At 48.1% G+C, this 22,825-nt stretch overlaps 1 protein-coding gene across 1 annotated transcript in view; it reads left to right on the forward strand.

Moving 5' to 3' along the window:
- The first annotated feature begins 13,572 nt into the window (after positions 1-13,572).
- The window catches only part of ESRRB (estrogen related receptor beta), a 173,644-nt gene continuing 164,391 nt past the window's right edge, over positions 13,573-22,825 (forward strand). The window contains exon 1 of the mRNA XM_060620347.3: positions 13,573-13,745. Coding sequence (XP_060476330.1) covers positions 13,744-13,745 — 2 coding nt within the window. The 5' untranslated portion in view covers positions 13,573-13,743. The remainder of the gene's footprint in view (positions 13,746-22,825) is intronic.

Genomic DNA, 22,825 nt, shown 5'->3' on the forward strand with positions numbered 1-22,825 from the left:
GGAAGGAACATCCAAAGATAACAGGAAAATGAGAAGTGAGTGATGTCCAGGAAAGAATGAGTAATTATGTCAGGTGTGCTGCAGAGAGGCCCAATTATACAATGAGGGGCAACTGACCAAGGGATTTAGTGATGTAGAGACCATCAGTGATTCTGCTAAGGGCCTTGGGTGTCATGGTAGGAATGAAAGTCTGTTATATTTGGGTTCAAGAGAGATGGGCAGAAAACAAATTACATACAGTAGATATGGGCAACTCTTCCAAGGAACATTGCAATAAAGCAGAATAAAAAAGAGGGGCAGAAGCTGCGTTGAGAAGAACAGAGAATATTTTCAAGTTGGAAAAACAATAGCATGTTTGCTGTGATGGTTGAAATAGTCCAGTGGAGGGCAAAAATTGATGATGCAGGACAAAGAGGTACAGAATTACAGGTGCAATGTCTTTGAATGGGCGAGAAGGACTAGGTTCCAGCGCACACACTGGGGCTGCCTCATAGTTGCACCAAGAGTTCAACAATAGTTATGTGGTTGGCATGAGCCAAAGACTGCTTTAAGCCACAGATGTCTAAGAAAAGGCTAAGCTCTCTGACCTGTTCACCCTATGACTTCTATATTTTACATGCACTTCAATACTGCAGAGTTGATTCCTCCAACAAAGATTCAGCAAAAGGGGGAAAGCAGAAGAAGCAGGTTTTTTCCCTCCTACCCATGCCCTTTGGTTCAGGCTATTTCCTAGAAACTGCAGGGCAGCCTGAGCGCAGACCGAAGTCTGTGGTTAGGACCCAGCCCTGAAGGTCAGGCTTTCACTTTGGCCTCACCACGGGAGGGGACACACCATCTCTTCCGTGATTCAGGTTGTCGTCATCCATGAGGGTCCTGGGCCAGAACTTTCACAGCTACCTTGCCTCTTCTCTGTCTCTCACTTCCACCAACTGGCCAATGATTAAATCTTATAGTTGCTATTTTAGAGATGTTTTCCCCAAACCCCCACTCCTCTCCATTTGCTTGGCACTGCCTAAATTGACACCCACATGCTCTTCCTCTTGGCCTGTCTCAAGGCCTTCTACCGGTACCCCAGCCTCTTAGTCCTTCCTCTTCCATCATTGTATGACCATGAGAGTTATTATCTTACAACACAAAGCTGTATTTGTCACATATGTGTTCAGAAGCCTTTTCTGGCTTGCACATGGCTACAAGCAGGAATTTTGAACCTGTGGTCTATACATTCCCTGAAATCACAGGTATAATTTTATGTGTATCACTATGTGTGCATATTTTCTGGGGAAGGCAGTGGCTCATAGCTTTGTTCAGATTCTCAGACATGTCCATGACCTCAACAGCCTAATTATAGGCTCAAAAGGTAATGTGCAAACTCTCTGCTTGAGAGAGTGCAAGGCTCCCCATTATTTGTCCTCAGCTGTACCTGCTGTCACTCTTCAACATTTAACAGAACATTTGTTGAGCCAGGCATTGTTGTACTAAGTGCTGGGTATTGTTGTGTGTGCTGGAGAAGACAGAGACTAACAAGATATGGAGCTTACCTTTCATTAAGGGATGGGATTAGAGAGGATATGGAGGTAGATAATTAAAAAGAATATTTTTTAATGTTTATTTATTTTTGAGAGAGAGACACACACACAGAATCTGAATCAGGCTCCAGGCTCTGAACTATCCACACAGAGCCCGATGAGGGGCTCAAACCCATGAACCGTGAGATCGTGACCTGAGCCAAAGTCGGACGCTTAACCAACTGAGCCACCCAAGTGCCCCAATAAAAAGAATATATAAAAAAACAATAAGTCCCATTTGTAAAATTAAAGTAAGATTATACGAATGCTTTTGGAAGGTTACCCTAAGTGGTGTTGTAAACTGGATTAGCCAGTTTGGTCAACGACAACTCTTAGGTTCTTTCTAATTGACTACTCCCCATGATTTCACAACAATGTCATAAGAGAGGCAGTTGCAGGCCAAATTATGCCCTCACAGAGATATTCATCAAGTAAACTTCTCCAAGAGGCAAGCACAAAACCAATTCATACACCTATTCTGTAGGCTCAAGGAAATCCCAGCTCTCTGGCCTTTCAAGTGCTCCAACAAACACCAAGATTCCAGAGGTAGGATTCTTACTACCCTGATAGCCCACCAGCAACCAGAATCTTCTAGAATTTACAGCTGGCTGATAGCACCACTTGGGAATTGGCTTAGAGCATCACCCCAATTGGGTAAAGCCTACAGACTCTACTGGTTTCTGCATACAAAGGCAGGTGAATGTTTTCAGTGCATGTTAGGGGGCCAATCTATTGTCTTACCTAGGGGCCCCCCATAAGCAGACCCCGAGACAAGAGCATGAGTATAACTATGTTATTTCATGGATGAGTTCAGGAAGTATAAGTGAGGGAGTAGGGAAAATGAAACAAGAAAGAAAAAAGACAGCAAAGGGAGACATCAAAAGGTTTGCTAAGGACAGTTATTGCCGTGAGTGGTTGCACCTTAACCCATCTGCAGACCCTCCGAGACACCATGTGAGGCAAACTGCAGAATCTTCCCACCAAAGGATTGGGAGACTGGGGTATTTATCCAATGACTCCCACCTCCTATCAGTTGAAGATCGACCCTGGGGGCGTTAGCTCTCCTCATTGGACCTGCTTTAAGCAGAGCCAGCTACGGTGGTGGCAGAGAAAAGAGACAGAAGAAAGAAAAGACAAGGATGTTTGAGGTGGGAAGTGGCCACACTGTTGGATACTGAGCATCTCAGAAGCAGCTGAACCCCAATGGGCAGAGGGATTTGAGGGTGGGGCAGGCACCGTCTCATGTAGATCTTGAAAATTTCGCAGACCTCATGTCTAATTTAACAGTAAAAAGCCACTTCTGACATTTTCTAGGCTACTTAGCCAAGTGTTGCTCACTGATCTAGACACAAATACCAGACGCTCCACACACAGGCCTCGTGGCTAATTACCAGCCTTCACCCTGCACTGTGCATTCTTGATTGAAATGCTAGCCGCCCCTGGGTTATAGCTTAACCTAAGCCACACACACATAATACCACACTGTTATAGGCTGGGGTCTCTTAAAGTAAGGTACAGACACTCTGACCAATGGGTGGCTACGGAAGGCCTCTCAGAGGAGGTGACCATGGAAGCTCAGGTCTGAACGACGAGAAGGAGCCTGCCAGGCAATGTTGAACATTCTAGGCACAGAAACCAGCCCCTGCCACTCCCTCCCTCTTCCCCCTCCTTCTCCAGGCTTGCCTTTTATGCTTTTTGTTTGTCTACCTGGAACACAACTCTCACCTGCTTCTCTGCCTGCATCCTCCTCTTCAGGCTTCAAAGCCTAGCTCAAATATCTCCTCATAAACTCTCTTCCCACAACTTCACTGGAGTTCTCTGAGCATCCAAGGCACTCAATCCTACCTCTGCTGTGTTGTATTGTATTTTTTCTTTCTGTATTTGCCTTCTTAGGAAGTCTTGTTTATTTCTGTATCCCTGGTCCTTAGCCCAATGCCTGGCTTATAGTAGCTGCTCAATAAACATTTGCTCAACGAATGGTATCGGTGTGCTTGGCAGGGAGGGGCAGTTAGTCAGGATGATGAGCCAGGGTTGGCTCCTCTACCTAAGTCACTTGCTACCAAGTCCTCACATCCCTGCCCAAAGGCTCATCCCCAGTAGTACCAGGAAGGGAAATGTTAATAATGTCTGAAAGGGAGAGGCTTTCTTCTTCCTGCTGAGCACAAAGGCAGGTCTTTGGGGATATGCCGTTCGGCTCTCTCCCATTCTGTGGTTTAATGTGTAACTTGTCACCTTTCCTGAATGTCAATTTCTTTTATTTGCTGGTAACACTTTCACCTTGCCTTGTCTCCTTGGTTACAGTTCCAGTCCCACTGCAGACCTGTCACAACTCAGCCACCTCTGCTCCACACTGACTGACAGGGGCTTTGACACCCTTGTCTCCAGCCCCAGGGGCCTGACCAGGGCTAGACTTCCTAAATCCACCAGACATTCCCCAAACCACCCTCACCCCAGGGCTGGCTATTAGCAACTTGGGTTTTCCTTGAGAGTAAGATCCCTGGGGCCAGGACCTGTCACGTGCCTCCAACGGAGCCTTGTCCTTTGGAGATGCTCAGAGAGTATTTGTGGAATTGAACCCAGTCGCTGTTCCCTTCCTCTGCTGAGATCCCTTTATTTGAAGACTGTTTTCATTTCCTTAGAAGAGTTCATACTAACGTATAAGCTCTCCCTCCTTCCCCTCCTTCCTCTTCCTTCCCCTCTCTCTTCTACAGATACATATTGGGCACCTAATATATGTCAGGGACAGGGGAGCCCAGGGTAAAAAAGAATCCCAAGTGTCTGTTTTACAGAGATGACCTTACAGTGGGGGACAAATCAACAAATCAACAACGTGACCACAAATTGTGGGAGATATTATAAGGGAAGTAAGCAGAGGCCCCAGAAAGAAAAGGAGAGGGATCTTCTGGGCAAAGGACAGTCAGGGAAAGCACTTCAGAGGAGGTGACAGAGCACGTGATGAGTAGTGTCGATGTCTTGATGTAAAATTTTGTTTCTTGGAAAAAAAATCGGTAGCTAATGATATAAGGTTACCATTTGTTTTGGTGGCAAGAATGTTGGTATTTGTTACCTTTCACACTTCTCTGTATTAAAAATGTTCTCTGGGGCACCTGGGTGGCTCAGTCAGTTAAGTGTCTGACTTATTTTCAGCTCGGGTCATGATCTCGAGGTTCATAGGATCAAACCCCATGTTGGGCTCTGCACTGATGGTGCAGAGCCTGCTTGGGATTCTCTTTCTCCCACTCTCTCTGCCCCTCCCCTGCTCATGTTCTCTCTCTCTCTCTCTCAAAATAAATAAACATTAAAAATCTGTGTATATATAAAATGTTTTCTGCATGAAATCATCTAATTGAAAGCTTCCATTTCAACAATCCATAACTTGTAACGCATGAGCCATAGCTCATATGAATGACGAGTAGCCACCTTGGAGCATCAGTCACTCTCTGGCCCTTGTCTTGTGGCCATCCTTGCCTTTCACCTTGTCTCTTTCTGTCAGACTCTTATTCATCCTTCAAAACCCAGCTCAGATATCACCATCCCAGTGAAGCTTTCCTTTTCCTCCTCTTAGGGAGAGTCAGTTATTCCTGATTGTGGTTGCTCAGTACATTGCTGATATATTTCTAGTAAATCTTAGCCTCCTCATAGTTTATTTGTTTGCATATATAGATTCTTCCAAGGCATCCTCTGAATCTTGTTTATCTCTCTATCCTCGGCTTCTAGCACAGAGCGCACAGCAGCACGTTGTAGATTCTCAGTAATGATTCTCCATGATGCTTGTTAGATGAATGAATGAATGTTTAACCTTCAAGCAACAAGCTCTCAAAAGAGTATTAATAGAAGATATTTGTATACAAGGAATATGCTAATTAAAATTAGTTTTATTTATTCATTCACACAAACTCAGCAAGAACTCCATTTGGCTGCTATTAATGTTTAGTGTGATTTACTATAAGTACTAGAAATGTAAAAAATGTGGTTCTTCTAAAAGGAAAGCCACAGTTCCCTCTGGTTTTTCGCTACCCTTCCCCTATTTGTCTGAATTAGTAAGGCTTTACTTTACTTCAGGTCTTTTCCTGGGACTTGCAGGCTGGTTGCACGGTAATTTAATTACTTCTAAATCTACTGAAGGCAAATACCAAGCAATCTATGGGGAAAGATTATGGAGTTGCAGATTATTTATTAAGTAAGCCTCAGGTAGTCCTCATGGCGTTGATGGCCACCCCGCCCTGTCTGTGGATGTTAGTGCTAGGAGGGAAGCCCAATTAGGAAGTTTAGATCTTGGAGTTATCCAGTGGGAGGACCATAGAACCTTATGGAAACAAAAGTCAAGACACAGTGCTGCTTAGCTCCTCCCAAAACTCTGGGGTTCTTCCTGGAGGGACACAGGTTCATAAACATAGAACCACTTTCTTTTCTTTCAGGAAGGAGTTGCCACCATCACTGGGGAATCATTGTTGGGGGAGAAGTGTAGGTCTGGAGTGGGACTGACTTGGGTCATATCCCAGCTCTGCCTCTTTCAAGGTGGGAAGATTCTAGGACCTCCCTCTGCCTCAGTTTCTGCATCTGGAAAATGGGGATGAGAAAGACACCTCCACTTCGTGGAGTTGCTGTGAGAATTGGATGACTTAACACACACAGAGTGCTTAGAACAGGGCACATAGTAAGTGCTCAGGTGCACAAGGAGCTCTCCAAGAAAGTCCCTCATGCATCTCAACTGATTTAGAGAAAGAAGGTGATCTTTGCTGTTGCCACATGTCCCTTGGCTGCTTCCTCACCCCTGTCCCATCTGTGTGGGGGCTGCTGTGACTTAACCAATGGAAAATCACTTTGTAAAGTGCTACAAAAATATGGAGGGGGTTTTCTTTTTTTTCTGTCTCAAAGACTTAACTTTTTTGGATGGGGGCGGGGCTTGGATTACAGCTAAAGGGAGACAGTGCCAACTTGTCATATGTAAGAAAGAGAAATGGAATCACCAAAAATACTAAATTGAGTTCACACCATTGACATTATTCTACCAGTGTTTGCACTTGGACGCAACCTGTGACGTCCCGGGGCTTCCCTACTAATTTATAGAAACTGGCTGGCTCCCAGCTTGTGCCGCCTTATTTGGCACGACCCCCACCCCCTAATATATCAGTTAGGATGCTTTAGGATGTAAGGAATGGAAACAACTAATAGTGACTTAGGCAATAAAAACACGCATCTTGCATCTTCTCTTACAACAAGAAGCTTATGGCCCCGGCTCCAGGGTCAGTTTCGGTTCAGTAGCTCATCAGTGCCATCGAGGACTCACACCTGTTCCCTGCTTGTGCTCCGCCAGCCTCAGCATACTGGCTTTTCTCCTCCACGCTTCTTTCATCACACTTACCAGGTGGTTTCTGCAGCTCTTTCCCCACCTCTCTCTCTCTGTTCATGGAGGACAACATTGCTCAAATGCCCTCTCCCCGCAACAGACTGCCCCCTAAGTCTCACTGTCTGACCGGGACACATGGCAACCTCTAACTGTAAGGAAGGCTGAGAACGAGTGGGGGTTTTCAGCATCTATAGCTTGTGACGGGCCCAGGACCCGCAGTGGGGAAAGACTGTAGGATAGACAACCCCGTAATGTCTGCCTAACCTGCTCAAACACCTCTTTTGTACTTCTCATATATGTTCCCTTCTCCCAGGTCCCTTCCAGCTCATAGTAACCTGCTGGAAGAGGCCCTGTGCCTTCGTACACCGACGCATGGTGTCATCCACATGGTTCTAGGGAGTTACTGGGGAACATGAACCGTTCCTCCTGGCGTTGTGTAGTGCACAACCTTCTTAACCAGCAGCCCTCTGGACCGTTTCTCGCTCACCCTATACGATCACTCTTTACCCTCTCACTTTATATTTCCTAATTTGTTAGCATTCATTAATGAACACTTATTGGTCACCTAAAACATGCCAGGACAGTGACATCCTGGCGATGGAGATCGATATGTGCGCAAATATTGATAATACTGCGTGACATAGCATCCCGCAAGAGTACAGTGGAAATAGGGAAAGGCTTGCAGAGAGGTGACCATGGAATTGGGTCTTGAAGTCCAGATGGTATGTTCCAGGCAGAGGAATGGAAGAGAATGCAATGTTGCCAAGGAAAAGGCTCCGCGTGCCAGGCCATGGGGAGAGGATGTGACCAGGAATATAGGCTAGAGAGGAATTATTAAATATAAGCTAGAGCAAGGCATTGGATTTTATGCCATGGAACATAGGGGGCCGTGCTGGGGGTGTAGCAGAAATGAGCATAGTGAGTAGGAACACAGGCTTTCCATTCAGGCAGACAGATGTGGGTCCAAATCCTGACTCCACCACTTACCCACTACCCAATCTCGGGCAAGTCAGTTTACGTCTCTGACTGCCAGCTTCCTGGCTGACAAATGGGGAAAAATAATCCCTGCCCATAAGGGTAGTGGTAAGGATTAAGTAAAGCAACGTAGATCAGGGCCTTACACGGAGTGTGGCACATGGTAGGTGCTCAGTACAATATGGCCTATTTCCATATTGTTTCCATATGCCATTCCAGTACAATATGGCCAATGACTGCTCGTTGTAACATGAGGCAAACACCCAGGAGACTTCGGCACGTGACTCAAGACAAAACGGGATGTGTAGGTGACTCACATGAGCTGTTCTGCGGGCAGTGGGGTGGAGCTGCAGTCAGGGCCCCTGTGGGCAGGGAGTGCTCAGGTAGGGCATCACACTCAAGTTGGACCGAAGAATGAATAGAAAGTAGGTAAGAGAGAGAGGGCAGGCAGAAGAGCAGGGAATGCACCCAGCAGGGACAGCTGGTTTATGGGATGCTGTGTAGGCTGGTTGGGCAGCATGTGGGGGTCTCTTGGGGTAAAGGGATGAAGACATGAAGCTTGGGCGGCTAGGGCCTTTGATTTGTTGACTTGGCCCCACCTTAGGTCCCCTGTTTTCCCCTGTTCTGGCACCTCCCCTTCCTCTAAGAAAATTATAGGGGCTCCTGGTTTGGTTGGGGGCGGGGGGAGTTGCAGCATGTGTCACACTGCTGGGTCCGGCAGTTCCTGGCAAACTGAGTTCCTGGTTGGGGGGAGGGTGGTATTTGCTTCAGTAGGAACCCTTGCTTTCAGGCCCAACCACCTAGGATGGGGTTGGACTGCCCCCCCATCTCCTCTTTCACCTGCGAGCTGTGTTACCCCCCTCCCCAATCCCTGTAGAATGCCCTCTGGAGGGAAGAGCCAGTAGTATCCCCAGTTCCAGCTGGCCCTTGCATGTAAAGTGGCGCCCATGATGGCCACTCTCAGGTCTCCTGTGTCCTGGCAGATGATTAATGGCCTAGCTGCACTGATGTGTTGTATTTCGGTCTATTCCCAAGCAGATAGATTTTTCTTCCCAGATAAAATGAATGCAGGCCCTTCCTGGGTTGTGTGCGGGTCCCTGCCCACCCCCTCCCAGTTGCAGTCTGTTAGGGAACTCTGAAAGGTAAATGAGTTGATAAGCTGGTGGGGGCAGGGACGGCTGTACCTTCAGTGGCCCTTGTAAACAGTGTAAAGTCACCTTGATGTGCAGGACTAATGACGCCGAAGCAAGCCAAAAGGAGTCCGGTGGCACCAAGCCAACGTAGGAGCCAGTGTCCCTATGGCATGGAAAGGCGTTGTTGGGGCTTCACCTCCCTCTCCCTGTGTCTTTTCCCTGGTGACACTGACTCAGCTGTGTCTCATACTGAGTGTAAGACCTCCTGAACTTTCAGTTGCCTCCTCTATGAAAGGGGATATTATGGATGAATTGTGTCTTCCTCCCCAAATGATGTTGAAATCCTAACCCCCGGTACCTATGAATGTGAACTTATCTGGAAATATGGTCTTTTCAAATGATCAACTTACAAAGCGGTCATTATGGTAGGTCCTAATCCAATATGACTGTGTTCTTATAAAAAGAAGAAATTTAGACACAAACGCACACATGTACAGGGAGAATGCCATGTGAAGTTGAAGGGCAGAGAAGTTGAAGGGCTTCTGCAAGCCAAGGGACACCAGTTTTCCTAGAAAATCACCAAAAACTAGGAGAGAGCACGAGAACAGATTCTCCCTCCTTCCCTCAGATGGAAACAGCCCTGACCAACATCTTGAACTTCTAGCTTCCAGAACTGTGAGACAATACATTTCTGTTGTTCTGAGCCACCCAGGTTTTGGTACTTTGTTATGACAGCCCTAGCAAACTAATACAGGGGAATGATGACCCTCCCCAGGGGTTTACAATAAGGATGCAACAAGGAAACCATGTGAAGCAGCTGGCACATCGTGCGTGCTCACAAATTGTCATCAGCTCTTTAGGCTAAGAGGCTCTAGCTCTGGGGGAAGAACCAAAGCCAGTTCCAGTAATGTGGCTAAGGTGGGCGATGGGGGATGGCCCTCAGAATGGGTGCAGGGGCATGCATGGGGCCTGGTATTGCTACCTGGAGTATTTATTAGGACTCTCCATGTCTAGTCTCTGAGCAACCCTTGACATTGAGTCATTTTGTCATCCTGACAGTCTTAGGAGGTAGACCCTTAGAATTTCCACTTTGCAGGTGGGCAAACTGCAGCACAGCGAAGTGAAGGATTTCACTAGTTTCCAAAGAGCCAGTGGAAGAGGCAAGATTCCAGCCCAGGGAGTCCCAGTCCAGAGTGTGTGCTTTAACTGCCAGGGGTGTATGTCTATGTACCTCTGTGCTCCCAGTGGCCCAGGGGGTCTGGCCGTTGAAGATCCTGAAAACAAAGGCCTGTGCTCTTCCAAGATGATGACCAGCATTTCAAGGGAGCCCTGTGTGGTCAGAGGGATGCCCACTGGTTATCAGCTGCCCCCCCTGCGCCACCCCACCCCCCCCCCCCCCCAGCAGACTCTCAGGGCCATTTAAGAGGGAACAGATACCAAGGCTTAGTTCAGTTGAAAGAACTATGATTGAAATTCTGGAGTAATTCAGAGATAAGCCTGGAGGTAAAAAGTCAAAGCCAGGGTCCCACCAGGCTCTCTAAGGAGGGTGCCTTCCAGGAGAAGTGGCTTGGGTCAACCCATTCACTGAGCGCTTTCTGCAGATTGGACTCTACACCTCTAGGAGAGGCCGCAGCCATGTGCGATTTCTGTCAGAAATCAGGGAGGGCCAGCTGGAGAATTTGAGGAGAAAGCAAATAATGAAGGGAAGTCCCCAGTGTGCGTCAGAAGTGAAAGGTTTCCCCCCAAAACAGGAGCCTGGTGGTCAATGTGTGCTGAAGTGGCTCTAACTCCAGCCACGACATGGGAATTCTTCAGAGCCCTGCCTCTGGGCAAGGATCTCTGCCTTTTGAGCAGCTAAATGCACCGAGAATCCCATGTGCTGTCAGGCCCCATTGGAGGGAGGCGCTTGGTGGCCACGCTGGCCTGGTACCCAGAGCACAGTGGTTCTCAGATGAAATTATGGGTAAATGAAGTCAGACCACAGCTGGCTGAGGTCCCAGCTCCAATACTTTACCTTCCTAAGGACACTCCCATAAAACAGACATTCTAGAGACGGTGTCCTAGTCCAAAGGAGTAACTTAAGTTGTGGGTATCTTAGGCATCATACATTCATGCACTCATTCATTCATCCATTCAAGTCAGTCAATCCATACTCAGGAAGGTCTTATGTCAGGTGTCATGGCAGCACTGGAGAACAGTGGTGACTAAGACAAACACAGGGTCTTACCCCTCTTGGAGCTTATTTTCCGACGGCAGGCTACTCGTGGGAATGATTGAGGTCCTACAATATTAAATGGGCTTTTACTTCAATAGTTTGAGTACTGCCCGTCCTCAGTATCTGTTAACCTGGAGAATAAAGGATCAGATCTCATGTGAAGAGGATATTTAGCTTCATTTTTTTTTTAATGGGGATCAGGAAGTTTCAAGGATTATAAAGTGGGGCACCTGGGTGGCTCAGTCAGTTGGGCGTCCAACTTCGGCTCAGGTCATGATCTCACGGACTGTGAGTTAGAGCCCCGCATCGGGCTCTGTGCTGACAGCTCAGAGCCTGAAGCCTGCTTCAGATTCTGGATTCTGTGTGTCTCTCTCTCTCTCTGCCCCTCCCCTGCTCACACTCTGTCTCTCAAAAATGAATAAACGTTAAAAAAAAAAAAAAAAGGATTATAAAGTGCCTATTCCTTACCACAACAGCAAGGGGCCTGTCTCATGATCTCTCCAGAAGGGGAATCTCATCTGAAATTTCACCTACATCAGTGTACCCAAGTAAGCAGATCATCCAGGCGGGTGACCCTTGTGTGGCAGGATGGGAGTCCCCAGGTGATCACGAGCTCACCTGGTTAATTGTTGGATGGCTCACACTTCTGTCATTTCTCTGTAACTCTTCTGTCTTCTGGAAACTTTGCTTCAGTGGCCCCGCTCTCCGAGTTGGACTGGCCTGCCCCAGGGAGGCCATCCCATCTTTATGGGACTTTTGCAGAACTTTGTTTCTTAAGAGGTCCTTCTGTATCTCAAAGAGTGGGGTCCATTTCCCCAAGGAGAAACTTTTTCTTTTTCTTTTTTTTTTCATCATTTAATGGTGTTTTATTAATGATGTTTATTTTCAGTGTTTTTAATATGGGTAATTTTTTCACCTCCTCTTTTTTTTTAAAATATAATTTATTGTCAAATTGGCTCACATACAACACCCAGTGCTCATCCCAACAAGAGCCCTCCTCAATGCCCATCAGCCATTTTCCCCTCTCCGCCCCCCCCCCCCATCACCCTCAGTTTGTTCTCTGTATTTAAGAGTCTCTTATGATTTGCCTCCCTCCCTCTCTGTAACTATTTTTTCCCCTTCCCTTCCCCCATGGTCTTCTGTTAAGTTTCTCAAGATCCACATATGAGTGAAACATATGATATCTGTCTTTCGCTGACTGACTTATTTCACTTAGCATAATACCCTCCAGTTCTATCCATGTTGCTGCAAATGGCATGATTTTATTCTTTCTCATTGCCAAGTAGTATTCCATTGTAGGTATAAAACCACATCTTCTTTATCCATTCATCAGTTGATGGACATTTAGGCTCTTTCCATAATTTGGCTATTGCTGAAAGTGCTGCTGTAAACTTTGGGGTCCATGTGCCCCTATGCATCAGCACTCCTGTATCCCTTGGGCAGATTCCTAGCAGTGCTATCACTGGGTCATAGGGTAGTTCTATTTTTAATTTTTTGAGGAACCTGCATACCGTTTTCCAGAGCGGCTGCACCAGTTTGCATTTCCACCGAGTGCAAGAGGGTTCCCCAAGGGGAAACTTTTTCAAACAAATTTGTTCTTCTAGGAAATCTTTCTGGAAAAAGTAGAGACAACAACATCCCCAAGGCCTTTCAACCTTGGGCAATTCTTCAGTCAGGAATGTGGTCCCCTGGCCTTTTAAAAACCTATTATGTGCTGCAATCTATAATGTGCCAACTAGGCCCAGGTGACTCCTGACTCTGTCCTAACTCCTCTCCAGCACATCTTCCCTCACACTCCAGGAGCCCCCGGGTCCCCCAAGAAGCCAGTCTAGCCCCTGAGCTAGGAAAACTCTGTTCCCTCCTTTCCTCCTGATCTGGCAGCAAGAATGGAAACTTTCGTGGAAAGCACTTGCACTGACGACATCTCCCAAGTCTGGACTTTGACTTGGGCCCTGATAGGGCCCAGGGCTGGGGATGGGGCCTCTCCTTCAGAGGGTCGAGACCTCCCACCGGCTCCTCCCCTTGCTCTCCCTGCCCACCGTCATTCATCAGCTCCCCCCACCACCCCCCCACCCCAAGTGACCGCTCCACCCCTAGAGAAGGAACTTTTACACTTGCCCCCTTTGTGTGTCCTCCCCCATTTCCGCCGCCCTTTTACTGTAGATTTTTCTTCGCAGCTTTCCAGCGCCGGTCCGTGTGGCTGTGGAGTCCGCATGGGGCTCGGTGGAGTTGAAAGCCCAGAGCTTTTTGCTGTTTTGTTTAAGACCTGGTTATGGTTGTGGGATTTTTTTTTTTTTTTTTTTTTTTGTCAGCTGCCTGTTATATCAATCACGGAGTCGGGATCTATTTATAGGTTGGGAGTACTGTGTCCTTAGTCACAAAGAGACACAGACAGGGGACTGTCAGCTGGTGCCGGAGGAGCTGAGCACCGAGTCATCAGCAAGTGGAAACACCTGAGGGGTAGACCGCTCCCCGCCAGCCCCTGTCCTCCGCCCGGCCCCAAGCATGTGAGTACGGGAACTTCTCCCTTCTCTCTGCCCTGCGCTGCCCGGGCGTCCTGTCCTTTCCCCCACACCCCCCTTCTCTCTCTCCTTCTCTCTCCGTCTCTCTCTGTCTCTCTTTTTATGGATAAAAATATCTCCCAGTGCCTGCTCTTTCTTCCTGGTTTTCGGCACTGGAAAGCATCTCTGCCTGGCCGTGGCCGTGGCTTGGCAGGGGCAGGGGGTGGGGGGGGCGGCGGAAAATGTCCCCTCTCGCAGACTGTCACGGGAAGGTCAGAGGGACCGGAACGGCTGGGTGGGCCGGCTCCCCAAACTCATTCGGAATCCGTAGGTTCCCTTTTATTTTTATTTGTTTTCGCTGAGAAAAAGTAAGTAAATCAAAAGGGCAAGGGAAAGTTTACATGCGGCTCGGCGGGGTGGTTATGTCTCCCAGCGTGAAAACTTTTATTTGCTGGCAGCTCTGGCGTTGGGTGAGCTGAGAAGGTTACAGAGAAAGAGCCAGTTCACACAGGACAGGTGATGATGGAGGGCTCCGGGGGCTTGGGGGGGGGGGGGGACCCAGGGCGGTCCCAGGGACCAGCTTTTCAATAGCACCTGAAAGGAAAATGACTTTTTTTTTTCTTTCTTCTTTCTTTCTTTTTTATTTATTTATTTTTGCTCCACGGAGTGAGTTTGCTTTGAGGAGTCGAGATGAGAGCGGATGATTTGTCTTGCCTTACAGGCTTTTGTTGGCCCACACGTTTGGTGGCTTTCCTTCACCCTGAAAGGGGAACTTGGTGGGGGTGGGGAGGAGGAGTCTGGGAAAGGAGGAAGCCAGGTGTGGCTGTGGATGCATTTTGCTCTGCATCCTTCCCGAAAAGGGAGAAACTTAATATCATGACTCTTGTCAGAGCCCTGCTTGCTTTAGACAATCGGGGTGCAAGCTCTGGGAGCACATCAGTGGCTCCCAGGGGTGACAGTCCCCCAGACATTGTCAGGAATCCACAGGGCCCGCACACCACAAGCTTCCTGTCGAAAATTGGGGACTTTAGATTTTGGATAATGCAGATTATTAACTAAAAATCCTGCACTTGGGGAAGTTTGCCATATATTATTTACAAAGGAATAGTAGCCCTAAATTTGGTGGGGGGAGGAATGTGATGATGTTTAATGTATATTATATACAACTTTTAAAGTTTCTGGGTTTCTGTTTACTAAAAACAATGGTAACCATACTGTATTGCTAAGGACTACTACTTGATTTGTTTGGGAAAACAGTATCCTAACCAAAAAAATAATAATCCTTTCAACAATTTAAAAACATTAAACAAAACAGATGGGTCTGGGTTATTTTTGATTAAAAATAAAATAGTTTTAACAACAAATCTAAGTTGGCAAAAGTCAAATAATATATACACACGTATGTTTAGAGAGACCACTTGATCTTGTTTTACTTCTGACCTTTCTAAAACTTTTTCTTTGGGTTCTTTACTTTCGACTATTTTATTTAAGGTTATTAATGTCTTTAATCCATTCATTTATTATTTTGGAGGGGAGAGTGGGGATCAGGAAGGAACAAGAAGTTAGAGGGTCAACTTCACGCGTTCAGGTAGTAAGAACACACGTATGGGTGGAAAAATTCAGAATAAGGAGTTTGGTATAAAATGGGGGGCTCTGGGGTGGGGGGAGTGTCACTATTTAAAACCTAGTGTGGAAGGTAAAGCCCAAGAAATCAAGAAAACAAGAAAAAAAACAGGAGTTGGATGTACTCTCTATGTGGCAATATTATTTTTTTCTATTCCAAGGACTCCACTTTGCTGAACATACCCTGCTAAGGTCCTCCACGATAATGCTGAAGTGAGAGTCGGTGGGTTATTGTTAAGGAAAGCTCAGATGAGTCCAGTGAGAAAGACACTGTCTTCAGAAATTGCAGCAGTCAGCTGTTTGCAAAAACTGAACTTCTAGCTGAGGACTTTCGGATCTCAAAGGCTTTTTAGAGAAAGTGTGACATTTTTTAATCTTTGAATGCAAGAGCACGCCATTCTCTCCCCGCCTCAACACGCGCCCCGAAGCCTGCTGGCCCAGGATTAAATGCAGTAGGAGAGAGCCCCTCATCTCTGAACAAGTGCTATGTTCTCTGAGCATGAAGAGTGGAGAGAAAATGTTTGTTGGAACATTTAGGCAAGAACCACTCCTTCTTTTGGCTACTTGTGGATGCTTTTAGTGGGGGGTGGGGGGGAGGGTGGGAGGAGGATGGGGCTTTGTTTGGCAGTGGGATGGAGGGCCTAGCTTTCACTCTCAAGTTCAGGATGCGGTTTTTCCCTTTGGGCTTATTTCTGGAGAGGCAGTTGGGGGAAACTTCAATGCATTTGCCTAAGGCAGCCTCTGATTACTTAGTTTCTGCTTCAATAACGATTAATTTTATGTGGACCGAGCTCCCGTCAAACTCATTTTTTTTTTCACACTGATTTCTTAAATGCAATTGGTCACGGGGCTGTCTGCGACTTCATGTCTGCAAAATCTAACCCATTCCATCCTTGTCGTTGTTTTATTTCTCTGAACGTGAGCATGCAGTCGCCCGTGTGCATGAACTGTTGTTTTATGAGTGCCCCCTGCCTCCCCTGAGCACATGGAAACCCAGCCGACCTCCTCCTAAATTGGGGACAGTGGGGCCAATGAACAGGTGCTTTGGAATGCAGCAGGCTCAGGTGCAGGACCATCAATCTCCAGGAAGAAGGAATCACAAATACCTGGAAAGCGCTCCCCTAATTCAAACAATTTCACATAGCGGAGACCTCTCCAAATACCCCGTAAATAAAAGATGGCAGCTGGCAGGATTTTTAAACCAAAGACCATGCACTGCTCTTTCTCCCCATCACTTCATTTCTACAGTGTATCTGTCCATCTTTTTCTTATCTCTATTTTTACATTTCATTACCCTCCTGCTCTCTCTCTCTCTCTCTCCCTCCCTCCCTCCTCTCTTCCCTCCCCCTTCTCGCCTTCCCTGAAAAACACATTTCTATCTGGCACAGAAAATAAACTCAGATTGTGGGTAGTTATGTTAATCTAATTCAATCCTCAGCGGGTTAAGAGTGAAATTCTAATAGTAGAGCTGTTGAGGGCTTTTTTGTTAATGGCTTGGGGATTACATTGAGTTAAAGGCTCATTTCCTAATCAAACAGAGAGGGAGAGAGTGACTCCGAATATTTATGAGTCTCCCAGTGAGAGTTTAAACATTCAACTCCAAAAGCAGGGTTTCTGCAGGAGGAAAGAGTTAAAACCCCTCAGGGCTGCTGGAGAAAAAAAAAATTAAACCAGTTAAGCCATCAGCATTTTTAGGCTGCTGTACAACTTCAGCAAAGTGGAAGATGGGGACAGAGAGAGGAATCGGTCCACAAAGCAAGAATGGAAACTGTGGCAGGGGCTCTCTGAAGCCAGAGTCAGCTGGTGCGTTCAGAAAAAAGTCCCTTGCAGCACAGCAGACGTGAATCCTGCGGATCATGGTGGGTTCACCAAGGGTCTGGAGGGGATTTGTGCCTCCAACTCCCCAAATCAATTCTCCTCCTCTGGTCCAGAGGTGAGAACATGGAGACAGGAGTATGGCTCAATTTCCCAGCAACTGGAGAGTTCCCATGCTGTCTCCTGAAGCAGGTGGAGAGGATCCCCCCCCCCCCCCCCCCCCCCCCCCCCCGCTTCAGTCCTGTGGCTGAAATGCTGTGGGCTGTCTCCCCTTCTGGAGCCAATTCACATCTCTACCAGCCCCTCTTTTCCCCTTTGCTCTGTGAGTGGGTCCACATCCCTGGTCCCCCTGCCCTGCTGTCTAGATACAAGGACCTCCAAGCCCATCTGGTTCCCTGTGTCCAAGGAGAAAGCAAGTTGAGATCTTTCTGATCTTCGGCCAGAGAAGGCAAAGAGCAACCTGGCCAAGGTCGAACAATGTCAAGGCAAAGCTGAGGTCAGGAGTCTTAAGTTCTCCACACGCTTTCTGGCCACTCTCTCCCCTCATTCTCTGGGGTACAGTAGAGGAGAGGGGAAAGTCAGAGCCATATGGCTGCCCAAACATGCCTGACTCTCCTAGAGTGTGGTCTCCTGCTTGGGAAGGAAAGGCAGGAATCCCAATGCAGGAGGATTCTGAATGCTCTGTGACCACTTGCCTTGCTTTTCTGCCACTGACCAAGTGGGCAATTTCTAGTCCTTTCACTTGGGCCTGTTTTCCTGCTTCATGAGATGAACAGAGGCTCCAGACAGCCGACTTGCTATCAGTGGAAACCTCTGGCTTCTTGCCCCCTCTCTGAGCACTATTCTTTCTCTTAATGCTTCATGCTCAGCGGCCCGTGAGTCCTCTTGCATTACGTTTATAGCACATCCACATCAGCTTTGCCATGAAGCCTTCCTCGTGTGGGTGGCCTCCCCCACTTTTTGGAGCCCCCAACAGATCTCCTACCAGCGTCGCATTCATCCCTAGGGTGTGATTGTTTTTGGGTCCCCCTCATTGCACCAGACTCTCCCCAAGGGCAGGGACAACATTTCACTCCCCTCTGTACGTCCAGCTCATCATTGATCATTCCTGCCTGTTCTCTACCAGGTGCCTCTCGTGGATGGCATGAGCACGCACTCTTAGTAGGCACCCGGGGCTTGAATCCTGGCACCACCTCTTCTCAGCTCTGAGACTTGAGCTAATTAATCCCTGAAGGCCTTTGTTTTCCCCTCTGCTAACTGGGCATAATCATAGAGCCTACCTCACAGGGTTGTTGGGAAGATGAAATGCACGTAAAGTGGAAGCCCTTTCCCCAGTACGTGGTAGCACTTTTGCTCAGCATGGAGCTGTCTCTTCTGTACGCATCATGCCACGCCGCTAAAGACAGGCTCCCATGCCTCCCACTAAGGAGCTATGTCTTAATCAGCTTGGGCTGCTATGACAAACTACCACAGGCCGGGTGACTTTCAACAACAGAAATTTACTTCTCCCGGTTCTGGAGCCTGGAAGTCCAAGATCAAGGTGCTGGGATGGCCTGCTTCGGTGAGGTCCCTCTTCTTCATGTGTTGATGGCCATATTCTCATTGCCTCTTTACATGGAGGAGAGAGCAAGAGCGTTGGCCTCTTCCTCTTTGTAGAAGGGCACTAATCCCATCTTGGGGGCCCCACCCTCATGACTTCATGTAAACCTAATTCCCTCCCAAATGCCCCACCTCCTAATACCATCACACTAGACATTAGAGCTTCAACATACAAATTTTGAGGGAATACAAACATTGCATTTGTAACAGGCTATTTTCCTGAATATTGGCGAGCAGAATCCTGGAGCAGCGAGACTTCTATCCTCATCGTCCAATGAGCTATTCCGTTAGGAAACCAGAGGTCAGGGCCTATCAGGACACCCACCCCACCCCCCCACCCCCAATTTAAAAAGAGCTTAGGGCTTTTAAACTACTGCGGGAGAGCAGAGGTTGGGAACCAGGCTTTGGATAGCAGTCCTAAGTGAGAAGAAGAAGGCCCGATTCTTTTCTGCTCCATACAGAGTTTGGTCAGCTCTCCTGGCCCTTGCTCACATCCCAACAAGCAGTTTTGTTCTTAGGTCCCCAGGCCACTCCTGCCCCACTGCTCTCCACCATACATTTGCAGGGGGAAGTTTGGGCTCTACCTACAGAGCAGGCCAAGCCAGGCTGTAAAGCCAGGCTGTGTTCTTAGGGAGGCAGGTGCTGCTCTGTCCTCTCTCTCGATCGCTTGACAAGTGAATCCACAAGCCAAGAGGGCCTCACCACAGTTCCTGAGAGGTGTCCTCTCATGGGATGCCCCTGGTCCCAGCGTCCTCAACACTCCCTCTGTGTCTCTGTGTAGGGCCCTCCTATGCTGCCAGGCAATAAGCCCTACTCCTGTTCTTTCCCCAGGATAAGCCTCTATTTCCTGACTGAAGCAGGGATCTAGAATGTGAATGCTCGTGCCACCCAAACTTACGAAGTGCCCATATTGTCCTCACTGCCCCCTCTCTGCTCTCCCTCCTAGATTTGGGGGTACCACTACTAAACCCTGGAATCATCCCTGCCTCCCCTTTGCCTCCTCTCTATTCACCTTTGATTTCCACTGTGCCTGGTACAGTGCCTGGCACATAGTGTGTGTTCCATCAACACATGCAAAGTGAGTTGCTTGGAGTCACTTCTCTCAAGGGGGCACCTCTGATCCCTTAATCCTGGGAGGAGTGATTGGAAGTCATGAATGTCCAGCTGCCTTAACTACATCAGCCTGTGACCCATTGGTCGTGGTCTTAGCCCTGGGCCCTCTCCCCTCTGTCCCTCCTGCTTTCATGTTCCTCTGTCCGGGAAAAAAAAAAAAGGAGTGTCTTTTATTTAGATGTGCACAAACCTTCCTAGGAATTTTATTCTGTTCTGTAAAGAAGCTTTGTCTAAGCCGATGTCAAATTTAATTGCTAAACTGGTATCTCTCCTGTGACTGTTTCCCTCACTTGTCATGCCCTCTCCTCTCCCCTTTCTGGGCTGTACCTGCCTGCCTCCTCTGACTGCTGACACTCCATGGAGCCCTTGTTCCCTTCCTGCTTTAACCACGCTGGTCCCGGGTGGCACATGTAAGAGGGAGACCTTCCTTCTGAAGCGTTCCAGAGTGTCTGCTTCCATTAGCACAGACAAGGCTTTTGAAAGGTGGCAAGATAGGAACATCGTCTTAGGTACCGGAGTCTCCCCAGAACAGTATTTCTGCTCTCTTTTGGAAGGCAGTGGATAAAAACTCAGGCTGCTGAGGGTTAAGTGATAGCAATGAAAAGTCTAGGCATCTCTAGGGGACTGGTGGCTGGCTGAGACGATTGATTAGCTTGGCTTAGTGATCTTTCCAGCAATGTTCAGGAGTGAAATTATTGCTGATTAGGCCATGTGTGTGTGTGTGTGTGTGTGCTTGTGTGTGTCTGTGTGTGTGTGCGTGTATGTGTGTGCATGCGTGCGTGCGTGTGTGTGTGTGTGTGTGTGTGGATTCAGGGAAGTGATGGGGTAGGATAAGATCTGAGAAAGAAATGTCATAGATTGTTTGCTCCTCAGTCGGCCTCAAAACTGACCTGTCACCCCATGTATATCTGCAGTTACATTAGAGCTTTGTGTGTGTACAAGTCAGCCGGGGAGGGGCAACTCCTTGCAAAGCTAGAAGTATTTTGACATAACAAGTTAAAAGACAAAGTCAGTAGTGGGGAGGTCAAACGTTGAAGGCCACTTGCACCTGCAGCATCTATGGACAGAGGGATAGTCAAGTGCCATGGATAGAGGCTGGGGCCAGGTGGCCCAGCCCAATTCCCACCTCAGAGCAGCGAAAATTAAAGTGCACATGCTGTCAGGGCCTCAGTTCCCTGATCATAAAATGGTGGATTGGAGGAGGTCTCTTAGGCCCTCCCATTCTAAAAGTTGACATTTTTTTTTTAAGTTTATTCATTTTGAGAGAGAGCCTGAGTGGGGGAGAGGGAAGGGCAGAGAGAGACGGAGAGGGAGAGAATCCCAAGCATGCTCTGGGCGGTGTGGGGCTCAATGCGGGGCTCGATGCGGGGCTTGAACTCACAAACCGTGAGATCGTGACCTGAGCCGAAATTGGGCGCTTAACCCGAATAAGCCACCCAGGCACCCCTCTAGAAGTTGACATTTAGAACTGTTGCTCACAATGGAGAGATACAGTGTGCTCCTAACTTAACTGATAACCACAGGTCAGCCCGCCTGTGTCCCTTTACTGCAAGGCCATGGGTCCAAGGCTTTTCTCTGGCTTCATGCCTTTACCGTCCTCACTCAATTCCTATTATCATTGTCCTCAATTTGTTTTTGCTCCTCAGCTCCTCCTCCGTAAGGATGCCTGGGCCGTGAGCAGAAAACTGGCCAGGACTACTTGTTCAAAAACAACCTGTAAATTCTGCATTTTGGTTTTCATTTGTACAGACCATTGTTTCACGCCTCTGCGGTCCTAATATTCTGCCCCCACAATCCTCTGCCGCCGAAGTTGCATCTAGGCTTCCACACGTCTGGAGAAGCCCCGTACCAGGGCACCTGCTCCTCAGGGTTTGCTCAAAGTCCTTTGGCAGCCTCTGAAGAGGGAAGCATGCTTGGGACCTGGAAGAGGGTTCCGAGTCACGGCGGCCTCCGCATGTAGCTCACCCCTCCCTGCCTTTGTTTCTTCACCCGTGGGAAAGGGGGTCGAAACGTGCTCTGAGTGCCTCACAAGATGGGTGTGAAGCTAAAATGTGAGTCAGAGCATCAACATTCCTTTAACATGGGAAGTGCTTACCAGTCTTAGATTAACTTATTCCCCTTTGGGTGATCTCCACAAAGTGGCTTGTGTGGTGACCACACAGGCTTTAGAGCCACACTGGACTCACATCCACCTTGTCCTAGCTGTGACCTTGAGCAAGTTTCCCAGCCTCTCCACTCCACACCCGACTTCCTCATCTGTATAATGGGCATAATGAGAGCATCTCCTCCGTGGAGTTGTGTAGATTAAAGACGACCCACACAGAGGCCCTTGGAGCAGTGGCTCCTAGGTGATAAGCTCTCAGAGCCGTTGTTGGGGATGATGGTGGCATTTCGGCTGTTGTGATCATTTTCTAGGATCCCATGCCAAAAAGGCCAAGGAGAGGGAAATTTCAAAGTCGCTACGTTCCTCCCCCTGGACGGCTTATAGATACAGCAGAAAGTGCTACTCTAGAGGTGGTTCAGAGACACGCCCTGGTCTCCACAATTCCCCGCACTCTCATATCCCGGGCCCAAGTGAGCATCTTCCCAGCGCCGGCCTGGGGTCTGGAGAGGTCTGACCAAGCCTTTCAGCCCTCAGGGAAATGTGCTCTCCGTGGCCCAGCACAGTCCAGGCAGGAAAGCTGGAAATGGTGCAGATGGTCTCGTGCGCCTGCAAGTGGTGCAGAGTCACTGGAGTGTATTTTCTGCCCGGGGCTAATTCCTCCTCCTCGTACAGTGTGACTAAGCAGGGATGGCTTATTTGCCCCATAGTTGATGGTGCGTCTTTAGGGAATACTTACCGAGGAGAGAAGAATGGGAGTAGGTAAGGATAATTTCCACCAAGGTGGTCTGATTCGTATATTTCAAGGGACGTGTAGAACCAACATCACTCTTAG

The sequence above is a fragment of the Panthera onca genome, chromosome B3 (genome assembly GCF_046562875.1).
Source record: "Panthera onca isolate mPanOnc1 chromosome B3, mPanOnc1 haplotype 2, whole genome shotgun sequence".
Lineage (NCBI taxonomy): Eukaryota > Metazoa > Chordata > Mammalia > Carnivora > Felidae > Panthera > Panthera onca.